This window comes from Python bivittatus, unplaced genomic scaffold (assembly GCF_059951505.1).
Source record: "Python bivittatus isolate LINGU-HERP-01145 unplaced genomic scaffold, Pbiv_v1 ctg000020_np1212, whole genome shotgun sequence".
NCBI classification, from domain to species: domain Eukaryota; kingdom Metazoa; phylum Chordata; class Lepidosauria; order Squamata; family Pythonidae; genus Python; species Python bivittatus.
Window position 1 is genome coordinate 105,523,859 of NW_028277030.1, and position 22,905 is coordinate 105,546,763.

Sequence of the window (22,905 nt, forward strand, 5' to 3'; positions counted from 1 at the left end):
CACTGGAATAAGGCTTCAGCATTCCAGGGAAAATTAAGAAAAGGTCTTCATGTGGCACTGAGGTAACATCAGAATAGGCACTAGATGAGCCTCTATGAGAAAACATTATTGTAATTGGGATGCCACCACTTAAAAGACCCTTCGATTAGTAACAACTAATCTTACTTCTGATAGCAATGGCACTTAGATGAAGACAGCGGTGTCCATGCAGGCCTAGGGAAGGTAGAAATTCTTTAGGTACACTACTCCCAAAGGGCTTTAAAGATCAGCATGAACATCTTGAATTTAGTACTGCCCCAATCTAAAATCTAGTGCTAGCCTTGTTTCTACATCTCTAAATATTGGCTAACCGCTGTGGCTTCCAGGAGGGTTCAGACTTAGAATTGCTTTTCAATACTGTCTGAATCATGGTACATCAATAATAGATGTCTTTCATCTAAAGTAAGAACTCATCACCTCAGGAAAATGGCCCAAAGGCAAGACAGTTATCTCCAGACCTCAGAGATCAATTAGTCTACAAAGCCTATATCACTATTTATATTGGGGTAAGGCAACGTTTGGGTGTCCAAGGGCCAATGATTTTCTACTTTCTTTTCCTCTGGGATTGGGTGGAGTTTTGGATTTGTTATTTCTTTATGATCTAACTTAAATTTATCTGAGAGCTTAAACTGTTACTCAAAGTATGGATTTTGTGTGTTTGCTGCCTCCAATAAGCACTCCACTTTTGGACAGGTTTGGGGACTACACGCAGCTGTAGAGTCTCAGGTCACCCATCCCTTCTTTACATCCACATACCTTTGTCACCACTGAACTGGGTCCAGTGTTTGGTTCCCTAAAAGGGGGGGGAAACACATAAAAATGAGAATTGCATCAGGAGAGACTATTTTTAGTTATTGCTTACCAGATCTGGTGAAGGTAGTATGTTATCATATTCAACCTTGATGTGTGTTTATCAAGCAATAGTGCCCAGATCATTATCTGTGCCTAAGTACTAAATTATGGGTGTTTCCACAAGTCTTTTTGACAAGAATGTTCTTTTGTCTCAGGGATGCTCAAATTTTGGGGGCCCAAGGTCTACCTAAGTAGTGTGACTTTCTAAAAAGAAAATCCAGAATGAAAATTAAGTTTTATTGTCTGATAAATCAAGACAATGGAATTTCATTTATTACTCTCTAGTAATGGCCTCTACATAGTTAACTGAATATGAAAGGACCCAGAATAACATAGTTTTGCCTTAGATCAAATTATCTTGTCCAATATTTAATCATCAATACCACTATTATATTAGAGTGAAGTATCATGTGATGTGAAGATTTATATTTGGATTTCCTAATGGTGACTCGCAACTGATTTAATTTCATCAATAACAGAAAAAAATTATCTTCTTCAGCTGAATACTACATACTATATTGCATATAAACTTTCAAACATATTCAAATTCTCTCTGTTACTTTGTGTTATTAATTGGATATTGTCAAATGTAGAACACCACTTCCTACCAAGGATTAAATATTGTCAAATATCAATTATCAAACCTAAGAACCAAATATCATTGTCAAGTACTAAATAGTTTAAATAATCTCATCAGTGACTTTTTTTTAGAAAGTTTTAATTGGTCATAAAACAATTGGAAGACAAATGCATGTCTACACTTAATGGTAACTAGCTTCTTTAAATTATGAAGGAAAAGATGGATTTTCTTTGCCTTATCCAATTCATGTTCTCATTGTAATTGCTTTACCTTAGATCGTCTTGACTTTTTAGAAAGATTCGTAGAAGGAAGTTGGATTCTTGGCTTTGTGGTAATGCAATTGGTATGATTATGTAATCTCCAGGGTTCAGTAGATGGGAATAGGTGACATCTCGTGTTAATGCAAGCTGCGTGTTGTGAACTGTGGTTCTACCCTTAGGCAAAATATCATGAAAAGAAGTTATTAGTTATTCTGAAGTAAATATTAACTTGCATCCTCACTTGATACACATACACACACACATACATATTCACCAACTGACAGTAAGTACGCGAGATAAGATTTAATCTCCTTTGGAAGATTGTTAACTCTCCCAACTTGCATTTTCTTCATTTTCAGGGGAAAAAATGAAAAGGCAGTGGATTGTCAAGGTTTCATGGAGATCTACAACAAAAGCATGAATACTTATTTGACAGTGAGATTCATTTGTTATAAATGGGGCTAACTTTCAAATAATTATGCGTAAGACTGTACTACCTGTATTTTTTGGAAGATATTGCAGAATTAACAAGAGGAATGGAAAATATTTAGAGTGGAGATTGTATCTGCATCTTGGGGCTTGTCATGAACATTCTGAACCTTGTATCAAATCCATTCCTATAAGAAAATATTAGACTGTGCCATATTTCCTGTGGCTCCAATATTTTCAACAAGATGTAACAATAAATAAAATACAACCATTATTACTGGGATGACATATAAAGACAACATAATAAAAACCCTGACTAAACAAATTCTTACAAAAACACTGGAGTGTATAAATCCCATTTAGAATGGTTACACAGAGTGGCACAATAATTTATGAGCCATGCCTTTGGGCTGAAAAAAAAAAGAACACAAACTGCTATCTTGCAAAAAAGAAAGGGGGGAAAAAAACCATTTTTTAAAAGGGGAGCACAGGAAGTGTTTGAACTCAAAACATGATGGATTAAAATTTCAATAAACCTACATAGGGACAACTCTTTTTAAGCAAATGGAATCCGTTATGTATAACCATTTCTTTTGTCCTAGATACTGAGAAGCCTTTATAATAGGATGTTTTTTAACCAAGCATCTTATGCTTTATAACTGTCTTGATGCAAGCAGGCTATTGTAAGAATGGGGGAAAAAACTCCAAAATTTCTTTATATGAATATTGGATGAATGGCTTCTCTTTCATTTATGTTTTCCTCATCCCCCTGCCCCCTCCTGCCTTTTATAATATATACATTTATACTGTTTTTAATTGATTTTCTTGTGTATGTAATATTTTGTAAACAGCTCTAACATGATTTTGTATAGGAAGCAATATAAAAATATATCAACATCATCATGTTTTAGTTCATCACAGCACAGCCATTATCACTCAGCCTCAGATACCACCTTTTCTCTTGGGAATAGTTATTGATCTGATGAAAATTTTGAACCGAATTACTGATAATTCAGAGAGCCAGTATGGTGTAGGGTCTAAGGCACCAGGCCAGAAAATGGGAGACTGTGAGTTCTAGTCCCACCTAAGGCACAAAGCCAGCTTGCTGACCATGGGCCAGTCACTCTTTTTCAGCCCTAGGAAGGAGGCAAAGGCAAACCATTTCTGAAATCTTTTCAAGAAAACTTGTTCAGGCAGCTGCCAAGAGTCAACACTGACTCGAAAGTGCACCCTCACACACACACACACACATCCACATACACACACACACACACAGATAATTCAGGGAAAAGTAGAGGGTATATACCTGTAGCTCATCCTGAAATAGAAGAGAAGAAAAGCACATTAAGCATACAATTTGAGAATAAGTATCTGTCATATTATAATTACCACTATTCTTCCCTTGTTGTAGAATGCTGCCCCTCTCACCCCACTTAGTGCTAATAGTGTTGTTTTTATTTTTATATATTTATATCTATATCTAGACATAGACATAGATATATAGATATTTCTTCTGATCCAAAAGGGCTTTTACTAGTTAGGATGACACATGCAATGAATGTCAGCGATCCAATTTGTGTTCTTACAAGATGCCATGTGCTACTATGCCTGTGGAAATTACTGGTGTGGTCATGGCAGAGGTGGCACTGCTATCATCAGTTCTGAGCTGATCTTGATTATAATTGTATGATTTATTATTTGTATAATGGTGCAAGAAAAGACATTTCTTATCTCAAAGGAATGGTGACAATATTATATAGTCTAAGAAGGAAGAATGGGGTTTATAGATGAATGCATGCTAATGCTGGTTTCATTACTTATGATCCCATCTGCATTGATATGCCCTCTCATTATGTGACAATCTATTCAAACTTTATACATGTGGTAGAAACAAGATTGGGGTAACAAGGCTTTTGGTAGCAATGAACCATACTCTCTAAAAGTTCAGACCACTGCATGAAACATTATGGTCCAACCCAGACAAACATGCAAACTGCAGTTGATATTGGAAGTGGACAATATTATTCCTCTCGGAAGTGCATTTTTTCCAGTGACTGGGAGATCATTGCAGTGATTTTTGGCTTTAAAAAAAAAATTGCCAGGGGGCTGCTGAATATTAGGTGGCTCTTTTAATGCAGAATAACTATGTTCAGTCTTGCAGAAGAAGTATTGGAAGTTCTAAGAACAACACAGTATGAGATTATTCTGTTCCTGCACACATTGATATTGACCATGTTCATGTTCCTGGCCTTACCCCTTGGAGACACCTGGGTCCTGGAAGATTTCCAAATATGGAATTGGAAATTCAGGCTGAAAAATAGTTCTCTTCCTCTAATGCAGATGATAATCTAAAGCAGACCCAGGTATATATCTCAAATCTACGTATGTGAAAGCTCTATATATGTGATGGGGGACTCTATTTTTGTGAGATTCTTGATTAGCATGGATAAGCCAACACACCTTGTTTGTATATATACTGGGTCTATTCACACAAACTATTGTTTATAATAATTCCCTTCTGTCACAGGACTTTCAAAGGGCTTTCCTAGTATTTTATTGTAGTACTCTCCCAAATAGTAAGCCTAAACTATAATTTAGTATAGGCTGGTTACAGTGGTTTGGGGAAAAACCTGAATTGGTCTAGAAACCCCAGATGTGGCATATTATAAGAACACTATCAGTAGCAAAGATCCTTTTAGGAGATAGTCCAGTTAAAAACTAATTAAAATCACACATTTTAAATTTGTGCTTAATGAATAAATTAACTCTATTGATTGTCCAATTAATTATTTAATGCTAATTACAACTTCTTGGATCAGAAAACATTTCCTGTTTATTCTGTGCAGGTTCTTTCTTTCTCTTTCTTGCAAACTTTTCTAGAATCACGTTGTTATAATTTAATATATAAGCACACAGAACAACATGAAACTTTGTTAATACCTCTCTTAGTTCATTTCATGTGCAAGATTTTATTTCTATTGATTCTTTAATCTCCTTGTCAAGGGTGCTCTTGGTTTCCTCAAAATCTATGTGGTTTTCAATGAAGCCCCTTCTATTAGTTTTATAGCAGCTGTTTAAAAATATCTGTATGATTTAAATAGCTGATTTTTTAAAATCTACTACTGTCATATCATGCCTTTAAGGATTTTTTAAAAATCCTTAACAAAAGTAATTATAAGGAAATTAATCATTTAGATAATGCAGTAATGAAATATTGTATTTCCAAACACAATGGAGTGCTATCCAAATGAATGGATATCAATAATTCATTGGTAACTGCCAATTAAAATGTTTTGTTGTTAGATCTATATAGAAGAAAAACCAAACAAATGCAGGTACCATTATATACGCCCTGCCCCCCAGTAAAGATGTAGGCTTTGTCTCTTTTGTGAGTGACAAGTTTTACAATCTTATATTTAGAGCTTGGGTTTTTGCACGTTTGGTGAAGTCCAGCAGTTAAGTCTTGGAAGTGCAAATTTACCCTTCAGGACCTGCTAACCACAAGGGGGCAGTGCAACGTAGCTAGAGAGTTAAAGATTTGTGGAGGCCTTGGGGTTCTCTGAGCTTGGTTGTTCTTTGCAAATGTTTCGTTACCGGGCTAGGTAACATCTTATGTCCTAGCACTGCTAGGTAATGAAACGTTTGCAAGAAAACAGCCAAGCTTGGAGAACCCCAAGGGCTCCACAGTTCAACCCTGAGCTGCACATATCTCTTTTATTAGTTAAGGATTTACTCTGTGCTCCTCCTTGTCTACCATTCTGCAGGCAGTTTGTCTAAGAGATTGTTAATCTGAAGTCACTTCTTTCTGCATGCACAGAGAGTGCCTCCTCTTGAATTCTCCTGGTAGGCTGTAGCTGGCTAAGTGCTAAGTTTTGCCTATCTCTCTAATGTATTTCTTGTAAATAAATGCCCTTTCTGTAATAGTTATAAAACCTCCTCCACTAATCCTTGCTAAAGTCAAATTCTTATTCCTAGGAATATTTGCATGCACATGTAGAACATTTCAACCTCCAAGAAATGGACAATTTATCTTTTTGAGAATCATATGAAGCTGAAATAACTACAGATTTGCAGACAGTCTCACAGACTAGGCTATAAAGATTTAATTCAGATCTGACTCTCTACAGGAGTTGCTATAAATGAGCTTAAACAACTGACGCTCTCAAAATGAACAGTAGTTGAGGTTTTTACTGGGTTTGCAAAATCAGACAGGGCTACTCAGAAATAACGGGAGGTATAAACACACAGAGAAGTATCCTGAGGTCTGTAGAAGTAGATTAAAAGACTAAGTCAGGGAACATTTCTAGAGCAGAGGTTGTATCCTTCATTATAAATCTCTTCAGAGGCTACTTCAGTGGGTAAGATTGCTACAAAGGAAAACAGTCATGGAGGCAGCCAGTATAAATGCACACACACATATGTGCACACACACAGTTTCTCTTTCCAGACATAGCCTCCTTGCTTTCTCTAGACAGGACTGCTGGTGGGGTTGGGAAGAAGGATGTTGAAGCTTGTTTTAGGATAAGGGTAGTGAAAAGTTTCTCTCCCCCTCTCAACAATCCTGCTTGCCGCCCATTTTGGGAGGATATAGCCTCCTTCCTTCTAACAGAGGAAAACACAATGAAAGCTAAGCAGTTGGAAAGCAAAAACTAACAGGAAACTGGTAGGGCTGTGCAAAGTTTCAGAAGAGCACTTCTTTTCAGTGATGCTTGAAGTGGATTTTTAGAAAGTTATTGCAATTAAATTTAAATGTTCTTTGCCTGGTACACCACAGAAAAAAGTGATATCTTGATTTAGACCAAACTGTCAGAAGACCAGAGTCTATACAGGTAGCCCTTGTTTAGTGACTGCCTCAGACAATGTCCATTCACAGTTACAGCAGTGATGAAAAAGTAACTTTGTAATCAATCCCTGCATTTACAACCTTTGCAGGTCCAAAAAACAAAGGAAAGCTGACATAAGACCATAAGCACAGTCACAGTTTCACTTAGCAACTGCTTTACTTAATGACCAAGTTGCCAGTCCTAATTGCTGTCGCTAGATGAGGTCTACTTGTAATCACAGCACCAATCCACGTTTGGCACCATTTCTTAACTCTCCTCCTAACTCTGTCAGGATATGACTGCTCAAGGAAGACTGAACCATAACTCTGATAGTGAATTGCCCCAGCTTCCCTCAGATGAAACGTCTAGACAGCTTTGCAATGCTTCCTTTAGAATGGCAGGATGGGACAGCTTCTCATTGATGGGAACTCTTGCCTCATCACCCTTCTCGCCTCTAGGATTCCTCTTCTCCTTTTTCCCCAGTGAAAGAAGGAACAGTTTTTTCGTTCCCCCCTAATGTTGCACTGCTTTGAATCTTTAGCTGGCAATTCAAGAAAACAGAAGAGACTTTTGCATAAGTGTGTATGTACAGAAGCCACTTCTGGCATAGTCAGTAGCTGGTGAGGCTTCAAAAAAGGAAAAACATCTCCTAGTTCAGGTGAATCATGTCACTTCCATGGCCCAAAGTGTGCCATGGGGGCAGGAAGTGGGGAGCAGGATTTCACACTTACCTTTTCTATGCAGTAACCTATAGGCACCAGCTTCTGTGAATTATTTGCAGGTGTTTGTGTCAATGCTACTACTACGTTGTCTCTTCTCATCATAAACTCTGGAATTTTGATGGAATATTGATGATTTCTTGAAAGAGCACCTATTGTGGATTATCAGACATCATAACACAACTCAGACTTGATTAAGACCTTCCCTCATTCTCATCTTCTATTTTACAATTACCTGATGTAACACATTCATATATATACAAGGTCTTTAGATAAAGGCAAATGGATGCAACACCTTCCAGTTGGTATTTTGCTCTAGCAGGCCACTACCCAATGCTATCAGAGGAGATCAGGCATTCCATTAGCAGTTACAATTTTGAGAAGTTCTCATATGCATGTATGTAAGAATAATGTTATCTTATCTAGGAGGTAGAATCAGTTCTGATTAATAAGCATCATGGAAATATATTGTGATAAAGCCACAATATCCCTTTGAACAGTAATGTGTGATACTGTAGCATTGCTGAAATGAAGCATGCAATTCTCAGTAACCTTGCCAAGGAATAGTAACACAGAAAACTACCATATATTGACACAGACCACTGGCCCATCAAGCTCAATATTTTCTCCATTGACTGGAGACAGCCTCCCAGCCCCAGCTAACTGGAAATTTCAGAAATTAGAACAGGGATATTCTCTGTGCAAAGCTCTGGCTCCATTAAATTCACAACATGTGAATGTATAATCCATGTGCATCCGCTTTACATCAAGGTGGATACACACAGATTGTACATTCATGTGTTGTAAATGTCATAAGCTTGATTAAATGGAAGACCATTTATTAACCTTGAGTAAACTAATCTTTGTTAAAGAATAGCAATGCTGTGGAATATATATTTCATGTTGTATACAATATATAAATATTTTTAATGATGAACACTTGCATGTGAAATGTTATTCCTATATTTCCAAAGTAAATAGCAAATCTAAATATAAATGACAAATACTTGGAGATAATATAAAGATAGCTAAGACTGCAATTCTCATTTGCCTAAGAATAAGCCCTAGAGACATTAATGGGTGTTACTTCTGTGTAAACGTGAATATAATTGCATTGCAAAAGACTGAATTATGATTTAAGAAGTCCCTGCTTTACATTTTGTCTCTCCTACAATGATGTGGTTGCTAAGAGTCAACAGCAGTTTGATGGCACATAATCAATCAAAATGATGATAATTATTATTGTTGTTATTATTTTTAGCGTGTCTAGAAATCCAAGCCAATTCTAATTGGCCCTATTGATGTTTGTTTTAAATGTTGTTCTAAATACAGGTAGTCCTCGTTTAACGTCCATTCATTCAACAACCATTCAAAGTTAGAACGGCGCTGAATGAGGGTTACTTACGACGAGTCCTTGTAATTGCAGCAGTTGCAGTGTCTTCATGGCCACACGATCGCTATTTGGACGCTTTGCAACCAGCTCACAATTACAATGTTGTAGTGTCCCACAGTCACATGATCACCATTTGCAACCTTCACTGAGGCTTCCAACCAACAAAGTCAGTGGGGAAACTGGCAAATGGCAATCCCATGACTGCAGGAAGCTACGACTGCACAGGATTCATCTAACCACGGCAACTGGGACTGCCAGAACTGCCGTCATAAATTGACATGGTCGTGTGATGTCGCGCCTTACGACCACATCACTTAGTGATAGAGTTCCCAGTCCCAATTACCATTGGCAATGAAGACTACCTGTAATCTGAATCAAAACTCAAGAGACACTACACAGACTATCATTTCTATTACATTCAGGACAAAAAGTTACCTATCTCCAGATCTGCCATATGACTAGAATATTGCTAAACAAGATACTCCTACAAAAACGGTTTAGGATATCAGCTCATTTCCTGAGACTACTTACTTAGATAGTTGCTCCCTTCTGGAGAGAATTGGTTGATATATTTAACCACAGACCAAGAAGTATTGCTCTCCTCACCAAAATCCAGGAATGTGGGCGTGTTGTTGCAAACAAACAAGGATGAAAAATTGTCTTTGAAATCTTTAAATGACATCCTGAGAAAAGAGAAAATATGGTTTCGAGCTGCAGGCAGATGTTAGTTATCACTTCCAGTGTTCATTTGCGATTTTTAGAAGCCTAAAACATTTCCCAGTGTGCAAGTTTTTCACATTCCTACTTTATTCAGCCTCCTCACTGCCCCTCTCCAATATAAAGATTAATCATAATTTCAGTTCTAGTCCTGGTGCTATCAGAACTGGAAATGCTTTTTTTAATGAAAAATAGAATGTGCATGGATATACAGTGACTAATCTAACAAAGCTACTTGAAAGCTTTTGTGGACAACAGCTGTAAGTTGCAGATTCTATTCTTAGAAAATTATTTACAGAATGCAACCATATCTATTAATCTATAGTAGGAATCAGGAACCGTAGAACTCTCCCAGTAGATAGATGATTGATTGATTGGTTGGTTGATAGACAGACACACAGACAGATGAATGATAGATAGATAGATAGATAGATAGATAGATAGATAGATAGATAGATAGATAGACAGACAGACAGACAGACAGAGAGAGCAAGCTTTGCTGTATGCAATGTAAAGCACAGAGAAATCCATAAAAGCCTATTTCACAAATGTAACAATACCAGAATTCGCCATCAACCCTGTTCACATAGAATTCTGTCTTGAATTGTTGAGGGACTCGATCCCACTCCACAGAACTGTAAAAGAGGTCAAAATCGTACATCACATGAAAGATACCAATTGTCTTGTCATTGTGACAGTACCTTATCGACCTTTCCATGCATCCTTCCATTATGATTTTAGGCACCAACACACCATTTCCCTCCAATGTGGCGCTTAAGCAGCCATTTCTGCACCTCTTTTTCTTTTCAATAAGAACAGATAAAGCTGGCTGACAGGGTCCAATTCCAAGCAAGATGCTTTTTATAAGTACTATATTAATCTAGTCATTCTCCTCCTGATCGAGATTGTTTCATTTATGACAGAAAAAAGGATAGATTGACTCACTGTGGGAGGCTTCCTCAAATTGGTATCCTCCAGGACTCACATCTAAAGGTTGAAGTCCAAGTGTCATAGAATTGTACCAAAGAAAATGCTCCCCCCCAAAGTGTGCTTTTTATTTTGGATTTCTTATGTGCAAAAAGATTGAGTTGTTCAACGTATTTCTTCGTAACTTTTTCATTTGGCTGTGAGGTTGGCCTGCTTTACTACTAGGGTTTGTGGAACTCTTTTCATTACCGGATTCAGTTTGCCTCATTCCGCGGCTTCTAATGCTAGTGTGACCTTTACAACAAAATTGCAAAAATAATTACAGGGGAAGAGAATTTTTTTCTAATGAGTTAGCTTTCTGCAACAAAACGCAGAAGTGAATCTGGTGAATAAAATAGATCCTGGAAAATAGAGCTGATGCAAATACATCCTAACCAATTGTTCCAAGCAAAAGCGTTGAAAACAATAGCAGTCCTTGCTCAGTTCTCCTTTGTGCTGATTCCTGCAAATGATGTAATGAAGTTGCAAAGTATAATCCTGTCAGGACAACAGATATTAGACAAATTGCTGGGCAAGGGGTGCTCTTTAGGGCAGTTTTCTCCCATTTCTTGAAAGAATGCATGAGTCTCTCCTGTCCTTTATTATTACAGGTAGTCCTTGGGTTACAACGGCAATTGGGACCGGAATTTCTATTGCTAAGTGATGTGATCATAAAATGCAATGTCATCGCTGTCATAACCCCAGGACCATGTGGGTCATTAAGCAGGAAGAGGTGAGATTCCTAGGCAAGCAGGCTGGTAGGTGTGCAGGTGCTGTTGGGGGCAGGGGTACTGCAGGCAAGTGCTCTGGAGTGCAGGTGGGTGTGCAGGTGCTGCAGGCAGGCACTGTAGGCAGGCACTACAGAGCATGGGTGGGTGAAAAATGGTGGGAACAGGGGCGACTTTCAACTTCCTGCTAGCTTCCCCACTGACTTTGTTTGTGGGAAGCTGGTAGGGAACATCAGAAATTGTGATCACATGACCACAGCTCACTGTGATGTCATAATCACGAGCCAGGCAGACTGTGATCATGTGACCACAGGGGTGCTGCAATGGCCAGAACTTTGAGGACCAGTCATAAATACCGCTTGTTCAGCGCAGTCGCAACTTTGAACAGTTGCTGAACGAGTGGTCATAACCCAAGGACTATGTATATGTGGATTCACTCTCCACTTGGTTCCTTTCCTCTGGACTCCCAGTTCCACAAATCTAAGATTGTTTGAAGAAATGAAGCTGTAGTTTCTTCACCTTATTTGCATATTTGGCTCCTATTGTAATCTTGCGGGCATTGTCAAAACATTGCTAAGCAAACCATGCTGATGTGACTGACGTGATCATACCAAGATTCTGATTTAGGCACTGAGGAGTGGTGTGCAACTGAACTGGAAAAATATCACTGAAAATGAAACTTGATGCAACTTAGTATGCTATCATATGAGGAATGTCAAATCTATGATTATCATATGGACCACAGTAGATGGATGGGAGTAAAGGATTGAAGAAACCCATTACTAATTTACATGTGTTTACATGTGCCCATTGATGAAAGTCAACCCAAACAACCATAGAACCATAGAATCATAGAACCATAGATATATGTAGCTGTGCATGTGCAATTCTCAATATAAAATTTTGGAATTGAAAAGCGAACGACTAAGCATTTCAAATGTATTTTGGAACCCTTACTATCTAATTAAGAAATTCAAAATCCAGAGGAAAAACTCAGAGGGAGTGATTTTTAAAAACCTAGCATTTAGTTATGCAGGTCAGTCATGGGCTGGTCACTGATGAATTTGAATTGGACTTGCTGGGAATAAAAAGTCTACCATCATCAAGAACTGAGGATATGCTTTTATATACTAGGATGCTTGAAATGCAGGTCAGGTTCAATTAAGGTCAATGGCAATGTTCTCATTGGTTAGAGAATAGTCTTGGATGGCCTCTTTATTAAGAAAATAATTCTTTCCATCTCTGACTTCTGATATTACCTCTCAGCAAACTCATTACAGAGAATTAGCTATCTAACTGTGTTAATTCCCAAGCTGCAATTTTATAATTAAGTGATAATTGTGTTGTCTGCTTAGCATGAGCTAGGCATGAATCAATAACTGTATTGATTCACACAACTTAAGACCGCTTCACCAAAATTTCAATGGAATCCAGATTAGGCTTTAACTTTTTGAATATGGCTGTAGAAGTTAGTCGAGCTCCAGCAACATTTTCAAGGAAATTTTATTCCCTGATGCTTTTCAGCAAGAGTTTTATTAGTAGCACCAATAAAAAAGAAGCTGCAAAACTATAATATTGCTCCCAAATCTTAAAACCAGAAAATGGTCCATGTTATCCAACTTGATCATTCTCTGTTTTCTGCATAGAGTGCTAGGGAAAATGACAATCCATTAAGTTTTTTTTTTTCTTTTAACTTTTACTGATGTCAATAAAATCATGCAAAATTATTCCCATGGAAAGCAATGAGACATAATAGTGCTTTTTTTGTTGTTTTGTTTTTTTGGATTGAACTCAGGGTAATTCTAGCAAATTGTTTCTAAATGTGATGAAGGAAAATACTATACAATGTCTGAAATTAAGACCAGATGATAACCTGCCAAAATTGAATAGCTGGCAAGGCTAAAGGGAGCTATTTCAGTTTCTCCGAGCTATAATTTTGCAAATGATTTTAGCAGCTGAGATGGACCATTTACTATGGTGGCAGGTTGCAATGTTGGTTTCCTCTCCTCCCAAATTTTTAACTTATATTTATAAATAATAGATTTCCTACTGTCTGTGGTCTTGCTGGCAACAACAGCAGCTGTCATGATGCTTTCCTTGACACCTCCTATTATCCCCTCACCAGAGAAGACAACAGAAGACAAACAGAGAAGACCTCTACTTCTACAGCTACGTTCCAAGCATTTTAGGGCAACTGATAGATCAATCTCCAGCTTGAGACCCTCTAGATGATTTGGCTTTATGACTTCTGTATCCTTGCCCACAGACCACATTGGCTGGGGCTTTGTAAAGATAGATTACATAAAAGTTGTCATCTATTCAATTTAAATTGGCCTCTAAGTACAAACTGCAGTAACAATTCAATCTGGGGGGGGGGAGGGGACAATTAATCAGAAGTGGTAAAATCTGGCATAATCTGCGTGAAGACAAATGAAATGGAAATGTCTTGGGATTCCTTGAATTTTAATACAGAGCATGAAATGCTGACCCTTCGATTACCTGATTAGCTCTTGCAAAAGTATTATTATGCCAAGTCCCTACATGCTAAGTCTTAAAAGAGTGTTCCCATTCCAAGATCTCAAGAGAGTCAGCATTCTTAAGAAAGAAAAGGTTGAAAATCATACTCATCACTCCAAGCTCCATTCCATTCCATAGAGCCCCAAGGATTCCAAATTTTGATTAAATGTTCTTTCGTATTCATGTAAGGAACCTGTTAAAAAGAAAGGAGGGGAAAACATAATAATTTTACATATCTGGCCTGAGAGAAGAGACACAAAGATATATTTCCTTTTATATTTTGGTGGATAGCTCTTGAACTATCTTTAATGATGGATAGATGTGACACTGTTATGGAAATCCTTTTCTGAACAGGAACAGTTTAGAGTCCTGATCATTATATCACCTTATTCAGAATGTCAAATCCTGTCAGAATCAATCCTGATCCCAAGGATACATCTAGACCAAATTTATAGATATGTAAATTTGTCCTTTTTCTTCATTTTAACATTTATTACTGGGAAGAAAGAGAAGAAGAGGATGACCAGCAGTAAGGTAGATGGACTCAGTTACAGTGGTGATGGTTGCATTATTGGAAGACCTGAAGGACCAGGTTAGCAACAGATCATCCTGGAGAAAATCTATCTCTGTGGTCTCTAAGAATCAACATTGACTTGATGGCACATAATCAATCAATCAACATTTGCTACAAAAATAAAAGTAAGCTATAGATTTATGAATATTTCAATTTGGGCCTTGGGTGATGTGCAGACCTCTTGAAAAATCACAAAGCTTCTTTTAGGAGGTATTACTTTATGCACTTCCAGTTACGAATAAATTAAAAATACAAAAAGCTTCCAGGGAGATATATAATACATCTAAGAGGTCTGTCATCTTGGAATATATTCACTGAATTTTGGATTTGACTCTCAATTGGATATTAATATTTCTGTCTCAGTCTCTAAGTGCTATCTGTTCAGACTTGGAATGTATTTTCTTCTAACTCTATACTGATTGCCAAAAAGGTCTCCTTCAAGGTCATTATAAGATCTTTTTTCATGTAAGTCACTGAATTGTTTTGCTTAAGAAATATATGATAGAATGTCAGTAATAAATTCTAGGGGGAAAACAAAGTAAGCTCAGATTTCAGGCATTCCATTCTCTAAAAAATAACCATAATTCTCTCCCTTGTTTTTACAGCTAATTCAGCCATGTAACCAGGTTGCTTCTGCCTCCAATCCTAACTCAGCGTTATTTTAGCCTATGATGACACTGCATGGACAATGACCAGCATGAGTCAGCAACTTATATAACTGCAATGCCACCATTTTGTAACTGAGAAATTGCTGTACAGCATATCCATGTGCACATTAATTTTCTCAGTATAATCCTATCATACAGTGGGAAAAAATGTTAATACATACATATAAACTAAATCCTTCAATCTTTTTGTTGGGGTATTGATTAGAATAACCTGAGAATATCATGAGGTTTTCACCTCTGTATAGTGAAATCATAAGTATCATCTGGTGTAGTTCCTGGTATGGGGCCAGTAGTTAATGCATCACCTTAATCATAAAAGTTTATGGCTTAAGCAAAGTCATTATAATTAAAGCCTTTATGTTTAAAGGGGATATATTAAATCATAATACTGTATGAATATCATTATCAGTTTAATCATATATTCTGCACAACACTGATATCATTCTTGGCTTCCAAACAGCGCTATATGCAAATGCAAAGGAACATTAAAATACATTGATTACTATTCTTTCTCATAGGGGATTGAACTGTCACTAACTATATCACATCTGTATGTGATGATATGCAGTGTGGGTGGGAAGGCATCAGAAAGAGGTGTCAGAGTTGTAGCAACATCTGTGAACACTGATAATTAATCTAGCCAATTGGGTTTGCTATTTTAATTTCCCATAAGGCTCATGAAGTACATCTCTCAGACTCAGCCATCTACTGTAGCACTCTTCTTTCCGTGACTCATTATCCACAAGTCTAGGAGAGAACCCACTAGAAGTCACTTTGTGAAAGGCACCTTCCGAACTGGAGCTGGTCTTCAAAGAGAGATGTCTTCATAATACCTTTGGCTGCTGAACTCTAGATCAAGATATTTGTAAGACAATGGATGTCAAGGGTTATTGTCACCACCGTACCCTTCTCTCCCTCTGCAGAAAGCCAGATCAATTTTGTATCTCATATTAATCGGTAGGCTTACTGCCGCTGATGGAAAGAATACCAGAGGATTAGATAAAGTCACTGTCTTTCAAGACCTCTTCTCTTGTCATTGTGGATGATATTAGCATTAGAAATGATGTCTCTGGTGGGATGAGCACTAACCTCATCCTGATCCTCTTAACCGCAATAACTCCTTTGCTTTCTTTCACAATTGCTGGATTATCTCTTCTGGCTAAATTGATCTACTCTGGAGAAGATGATATTAATATTTGGGCAAGGCAAAGGCTTGTGCTTTGGAAGAATAAACCTTGTAAGTAAAAAAATGACTTCATCATCCTGTTCCAAATTTCTGACCCTCTGCTTCAGTGCAAACTGCAAAGCAGATCTTTAGCCTCAGCTATGCAGCATAACCCACATTTCTTGGGTGGCTGTCGCTAGATGTGGTTTTATTATCCTTTAAGGGATGTATAATTCTATTAAGTTTTCTATCAAACAGAAAAGAAGCTTTGAGGCTTCAGCAGTAGACTTTCCAGAAAACTTAAATTGCATTCAACTTTCTGTCTCTTTCTCTCTCTCTCTCTTATTACATCTCTCTCTCTCTCTCTCTCTCTCTCTCTCTCTCTCTCCAATTAAAAGTTTTAAAAAGAAGATAAAAACTAACAAAAACTAATATAAAGTAAAGAAAGGAAAAGAGGAAGAGAAGACAGACAAAAGGGGAAAAAGAAAAGATGAAAAGAAATATAAAGAAGAATTTCTCTCTCTATAATTCCGATTTTCTCTCTCATGAAAGTCTGATCCTTGTTCATCCAGATGATGAAAAAGACTTTTCAATGCAGATGAATTTTCTGATAAATGTGAATATTTACTGTGAGATTACACACCTATGGAACCAAACATAGGCTATTTTCATGAAAGTTGTGTGCATGAAAACAGCATGTCATTCAGAACAGCACCCTTGCTGATTTCTAACACTAAACTCCTACATTTACTTATTACATTTAGATCTCATTTTTATTCTGGAATGGAATGGAAATCAATGGTTGGCCATGGAATACCCAGTTGGTTTCTTGCCTAGACTAGATTTAGCCCTGCTTAACTTCAGCAACTTGCCTGAAATATGTGCCATCAGACAATGGCTGAAAATCACTCCACTGAAATACTCAGTGTTCTTATCAGCAGAGGGCAATTGTTTCATTTCACACAAGAAATGGCCTGGTTATGCAGAGATTTTGTAAGAGTCATGTAATTCCCAGGTTCAGAGCAAACAAGTTTTTTTCTCTTTTGCTACATCTCTACATTCTTACCCTACAGTCTTCCAGACTGCACATGGGGACATCAGGGGGATGCTTAGTGGGGAAGAAGCTGCATGATCTCAGAAATCACCAATCAGGCAGTGGTGCTATTCTACTGCACCTCCTGCAGAAAAGGTCCCTCCTGACTATCTTTGGGTCTCCCAACGTGACTTTTCCCCCCAGCCTTTTGTGTTGTAATTGAAATAAACTTCAGAGCTTTTGTTCTTCTTTTTTAGTTGAGATGCAGAAAGCATTTTACACTGGCATCAGCTACAGAATTGTTTTTCTGGGTACTTAGAAAGCCAACAGAAATTGCTCTGGCTGCACCTAAGGGTAAGATGATGATGGTGATGGTGATGATGATGATGGCAATAAGAATGCATCCCATTTCTTCACATAGAAAAAGGGGATACAGTGGAAGATTTTGGTTATTGTCTTTGATGCAACTGCTTGATTCCTGGCAGTTGAATTACATGAATATTGATGCCTTCTCAACAAACAGAATGAAGAATATTTCTGGGGCCTCTATGCAGGCATTTAAATGAAAGTGCAGAAGCTGGCAGTTGGCCAATGACTCATTAAATTAATACCTTAAAGGAGCATCTGTCATGCTCTTTTCAGGAAATCTTGTGAGTCCTCATAAAAATTACCTGCAGCTACAGATTTGAGTGTTGCTGTGGCAACTCTATTCTTTTGACAGCTTGTCCTTGAGGCAAGGTGGTTGTGCCTTGCTCTCAGGTCAATCACCAGTCCTGTGAGGTCACACTGGACTCCTTAAAATATCTACTTAGTTATAGAACCTTGTCTCTACTACATGGTATCCAACCCCTGAAATCTTCTGACACTGAGAATGAACCCTAAGCAGCTTACTGGTTCTCACTGCACTGAACACAATCAATTTGCTTATGATTGCCTCAGATTAAATTACCTCCAGGGAATGTGCCTAATTATGTCTTCATTCATTTAAGTTCTGTTAGCCTCTTAAAATTTGCTGGGATTTCTTTTTCAGTAGCAAGTTATCTTTTTAGTACCATTGGCTTAACCAATAAATATTAACTACAGGCTTACAGCTCTTAATCCTTTACCTGAAAACAGTGAATTGGTTGACTATGGACTTGACTAATTTAATCAACTTTTTTACTCTGACATAAAGTACCTTTGTTTGGAATACTTTTGGAAAGCAAGACTGAAATGGTAGAATCACTGTGGGGAAAGAAATCATACAATATTGCCTTTTGGTTCATAAAGCAATGTATCAACAAAAATAAACAGGGAAAAAGCAGTAGGACAGCTGCCAGTTAGAAGAGAAGAAAATAGTGAAAGGCGAGGGTTATTTATTTTACCTCTCTGGCATCTGTAACGGTGTAGACATGTTGCTGTACAATTCCATCCTTCAATACTGGGCCAACTTGGGTCTTCTGAATGGGTAACAGAACAGTTTTACTCGAAAACATTTACATTTGGTCACACAAATAACTAGATAGTTTTATTTTGATGGAAATAAAAATATGAATCTCTTTTCATGGGAAAGGTGCAGCCACCGCTAAAATTATGGGTGCTTCCCCTTAGGACATGCGCTACTTATGGCATAAGCATAATTGAGTGAAATGCAGCTAGCTGAATAACTGTGACTTACCACCTGCTGTGCTTGATAAGCTCCCTATTTTTGAAGCAACACAAGCAGTCAAAAGGAGGTTACTGAAGAGCACTATAAAGCATCTGCCTTTTAATTTGCCTCTTCTGCTCTTGAGAAGGGATGATCTACTTTCCACTTTGGTAGAGTCAATTTTTGGAACTCATTCTTGTTCATGGGAAAGTTTGTTTTAGCCCAAAAAGTATTACCCAACTCAGCAGAGGCAGATGGGAATTGCATTTTTTTTAAAAAAATATAAGGTGATCAAAGACCTTTCCAGCTTTGTTTAACCTTTAATAAGCATGGTGAGTTTGTAGCAGCACTGGGCTTTTTATACACAGGCATTTGATTTTCTCTGGTGCTCCATGAAATGACCAGGAAATAGAGGAAAAAATGTAGAGATCTTTCTACAAAGAGCATGCTGCTGCTGCTGTATGCCAATCTTTTTGAAAGAAAGCTAGAAAAACATTCCTTAACAACCTTATACATCAGCCTTTTTCCACTTTTTTTTTTTATTATTATTATTATTTTGAGGGGGAATGAAAAATGCTAGCTAGGTTGTGCTTATCAGGTACTGCCAATTCCATAATAGATTTTTTGGGGACTGAAAATCCCAAATCCTTTCCTATAGGAATCTGGGGTTAAATTAATTTATATCTCTAATATGGGTGGTTTAGAAAAAGAAGAACACTCTGGACTCAGTTGTGGCTAGGGAATCCAAGTCCACCAATTCCTACTCAAGTAAAACACCAGCAATGGAAGATCAGCCAGCCCAACTTTCAAATAAATGCCATCTTATAAATGTCGACTCAAATAACTGAATTTCCTCTTTTCTTTTCCCTCTATTCCTCATCCCTTGTATGTCTTTTTAGATTGTGAACTGGGCTTAGAGTTTACTCCTGTTTTTAAACTGAAATGAGCTGCCTTGGGAAAGAATACTTAATTGAAGAGCAGAATCAAATATAGGAAGTAACCCTAAGCAAGCATGTAGGTATGTTGTTGTTGTTGTTGTTCAGTCGTTAAGTCGTGTCCGACTCTTCATGACCCCATGAACCATATCGCACCAGGCCTTCCTGTCCTTCACTGCCTCCCTGAGTTTGCTCAGTTTCATGCTCATTGCTTCAGTGATGCTATCTAACCATCTCATCCTCTGCCGTCCTCTTCTCCTTTTGCCTTCAATCTTTCCCAGCATCAGGGTCTTTTCCAAAGAGTCCTCTCTTCGCATTAGGTGACCAAAGTATCTGAGCTTGAGCTTCATTATCAATCCTTCCAATGAGCAATCAGGGTTGATTTCCTTTAGGATTGACTGTTTTGACCTTCTGACAGTCCAAGGGACTCCTAAGAGTCTTCTCCAGCACCACAGTTCAAAGGCATCAATTCTTTGGCGCTCAGCCTTCTTTATGGTCCAGCTCTCACAGCCATACATTACTACTGGAAAAACCATAGCTTTGACTATGCGGATCTTTGTCGGCAAGGTGACGTCTCTGCTTTTTAATATGCTATCTAGGTTTGCCATAGCTTTCCTCCCAAGGAGCAAGCGTCTTTTAATTTCATGGCTGCAGTCTCCCTCTGGGGTGATCTTGGAGCCCAAATAAATGAAGTCTGTTACTGCTTCCATTTCTACCCCTTCTATTTGCCAGGAATTGATGGGTCCAGATGCTATGATCTTAGTTTTTTTTATGTTGAGTTTCAAGCCAGCTTTCGCACTCTCCTCTTTCACCCTCATCAAGAGGCTCTTTAGTTGTTCTTCATTTTCTGCCATTAGGGTGGTATCGTCTGCATATCTGAGGTTATTGATGATTCTCCCTGCAATCTTAATTCTGGCTTGTGATTCTTCCAGCCTGGCATTTCTCATGATGTACTCTGCATATAGGTTAAATAAGCAGGGTGACAGTATACAGCCTTGTCGTACTCCTTTCCCTATTTTGAACCAATCGGTTATTCCGTGACCGGTTCTAACTGTTGCTTCTTGGCCCGCATATAGATTTCTCAGGAGACAGGTAAGATGGTTTGGTACCCCCATCTCTTTAAGAATTTGCCACAGTTTGTTGTGATCCACACAATCAAAGGCTTTTGCATAGTCAATGAAGCAGAAGTAGATGTTTTTCTGGAACTCTCGTGCTTTCTCCATGATCCAGTGAATGTTGGCAATTTGATCTCTAGTTCCTCTGCCTCTCCAAAACCCAGCTTAGACATCCGGTATTTCTCAGTTCACGTACTGCTGAACCCTAGCTTGTAGGATTTTGAGCATAACCTTGCTAGCATGTGAAATGAGTGCAATTGTGCGATAGTTTGAACATTCTTTGGCATTGCCCTTCTTTGGAATTGGAATGTAAACTGACCTTTTCCAATCCCGTGGCCACTGTTGCATTTTCCAAACTTGCTGGCATATTGAATGCAGCACTTTAACAGCATCATCTTTTAGTATTTTAAATAACTCAGTTGGAATACTGTCATCTCTGCTAGCTTTGTTGTTAGTAATGCTTCCTAAGGCCCACTTGACTTCGCTCTCTAGGATGTCTGGCTCAAGGTCAGTGACCACACCAGCATGGACATCAGGGACATTAAGATCTTTCTTGTATAGTTCTTCTGTGTATTCTTGCCACCTCTTCTTAATCTCTTCTGCTTCTGTTAGGTCCCTGTCTTTTTTGTCCTTTATCATGCCCATCTTTGCACTAAACTTTCCTTTGATATCTCCAATTTTCTTGAAGAGATCTCTAGTCTTCCCCATGCTATTGTTTTCCTCGATTTCTTTGCATTGTTCATTTAAGAAGGCCTTCTTATCTCTCCTTGCTATTCTCTGGAAATCTGCATTCAGTTGCTTATATCTTTCCCTTTCACCCTTGCTTTTCGCATTCCTTCTTTCCACAGCTATTTGTAAAGCCTCATCAGACAGCCATTTTGCTTTCTTGCATTTCTTTTTCTTTGGGATGGTTTTAGTTGCTGCCTCCTGTACAATGTTACGGACCTCCATCCATAGTTCTTCAGGCACTCTGTCTACCAAATCTAATCCTCTAAATCTATTCATCATCTTCACTGTGTACTCAGAAGGAATATGATCTAAGTCATACCTGAGTGGTCTAGTGGTTTTCCCTACATTCTTCAATTTAAGCCTAAATTTTGCAATAAGAAGCTCATGATCTGAGCCACAGTCAGCTCTTGGTCTTGTTTTTGCTGTCTGTATAGAGCTTCTCCATCTTTGGCTGCAACATATATAATTAATCTGGTTTCGGTACTGACCATCTGGTGATGTCCATGTGTACAGTCGTCTCTTGTGTTGTTGGAAAAGAGTGTGTGCTATGACTAGCTTGTTCTCTTGACAGAACTCTATTAGCCTTTGCCCTGCTTCATTTTGTACTCCAAGGCCAAACTTGCCTGTTATTCCGATTACTACTTGACTTCCTACTTTAGCATTCCAATCCTCTATGATGAAAAAGACATCTATTTTTGGTGCTAGTTCTAGAAGGTGTTGTAGGTCTTCATAGAAGTGGTCAACTTCAGCTTCTTCAGCATCAGTAGTTGGGCATAGACTTGGATTACTGTGATGTTGAATGGTTTGCCTTGGGTATGCACTGAGATCATTCTGTCGTTTTTGAGGTTGTACCCCATTACTGACTTTCCCACTCTCTTATTGACTATGAGTGCAACTCCATTTCTTCTAAGGGTTTCTTGCCCACAGTAGTAGATATAATAGTCACCTGAATTAAATCCACCCATTCATGAGTGATCCATGAAGGGGATGTAGGTATGTAAAGGACCCCATATGGTCTGGCTTGGGCTGCAAGGAT

The 22,905-nt window shown here is 38.1% G+C and overlaps 1 protein-coding gene across 4 annotated transcripts in view; it reads right to left on the bottom strand.

The window, feature by feature from the left end:
• The window catches only part of LOC103049048 (calpain-13-like), a 100,206-nt gene that overhangs the window by 36,257 nt on the left and 41,044 nt on the right, over nucleotides 1-22,905 (bottom strand). For 3 of the 4 annotated variants that reach the window (XM_088145852.1, XM_088145845.1, XM_088145860.1), the window contains exons 7-14: nucleotides 18,828-18,902; nucleotides 14,131-14,216; nucleotides 10,373-10,447; nucleotides 9,627-9,778; nucleotides 7,715-7,854; nucleotides 3,467-3,478; nucleotides 1,742-1,905; nucleotides 796-832 (exon numbers count right to left, since the gene is read on the bottom strand). In XM_088145852.1, the coding sequence (XP_088001978.1) occupies nucleotides 796-832; nucleotides 1,742-1,905; nucleotides 3,467-3,478; nucleotides 7,715-7,854; nucleotides 9,627-9,778; nucleotides 10,373-10,447; nucleotides 14,131-14,216; nucleotides 18,828-18,902 (741 nt within the window). The remainder of the gene's footprint in view (nucleotides 1-795; nucleotides 833-1,741; nucleotides 1,906-3,466; nucleotides 3,479-7,714; nucleotides 7,855-9,626; nucleotides 9,779-10,372; nucleotides 10,448-14,130; nucleotides 14,217-18,827; nucleotides 18,903-22,905) is intronic. The other variant, XM_088145863.1, reaches the window with a different exon arrangement.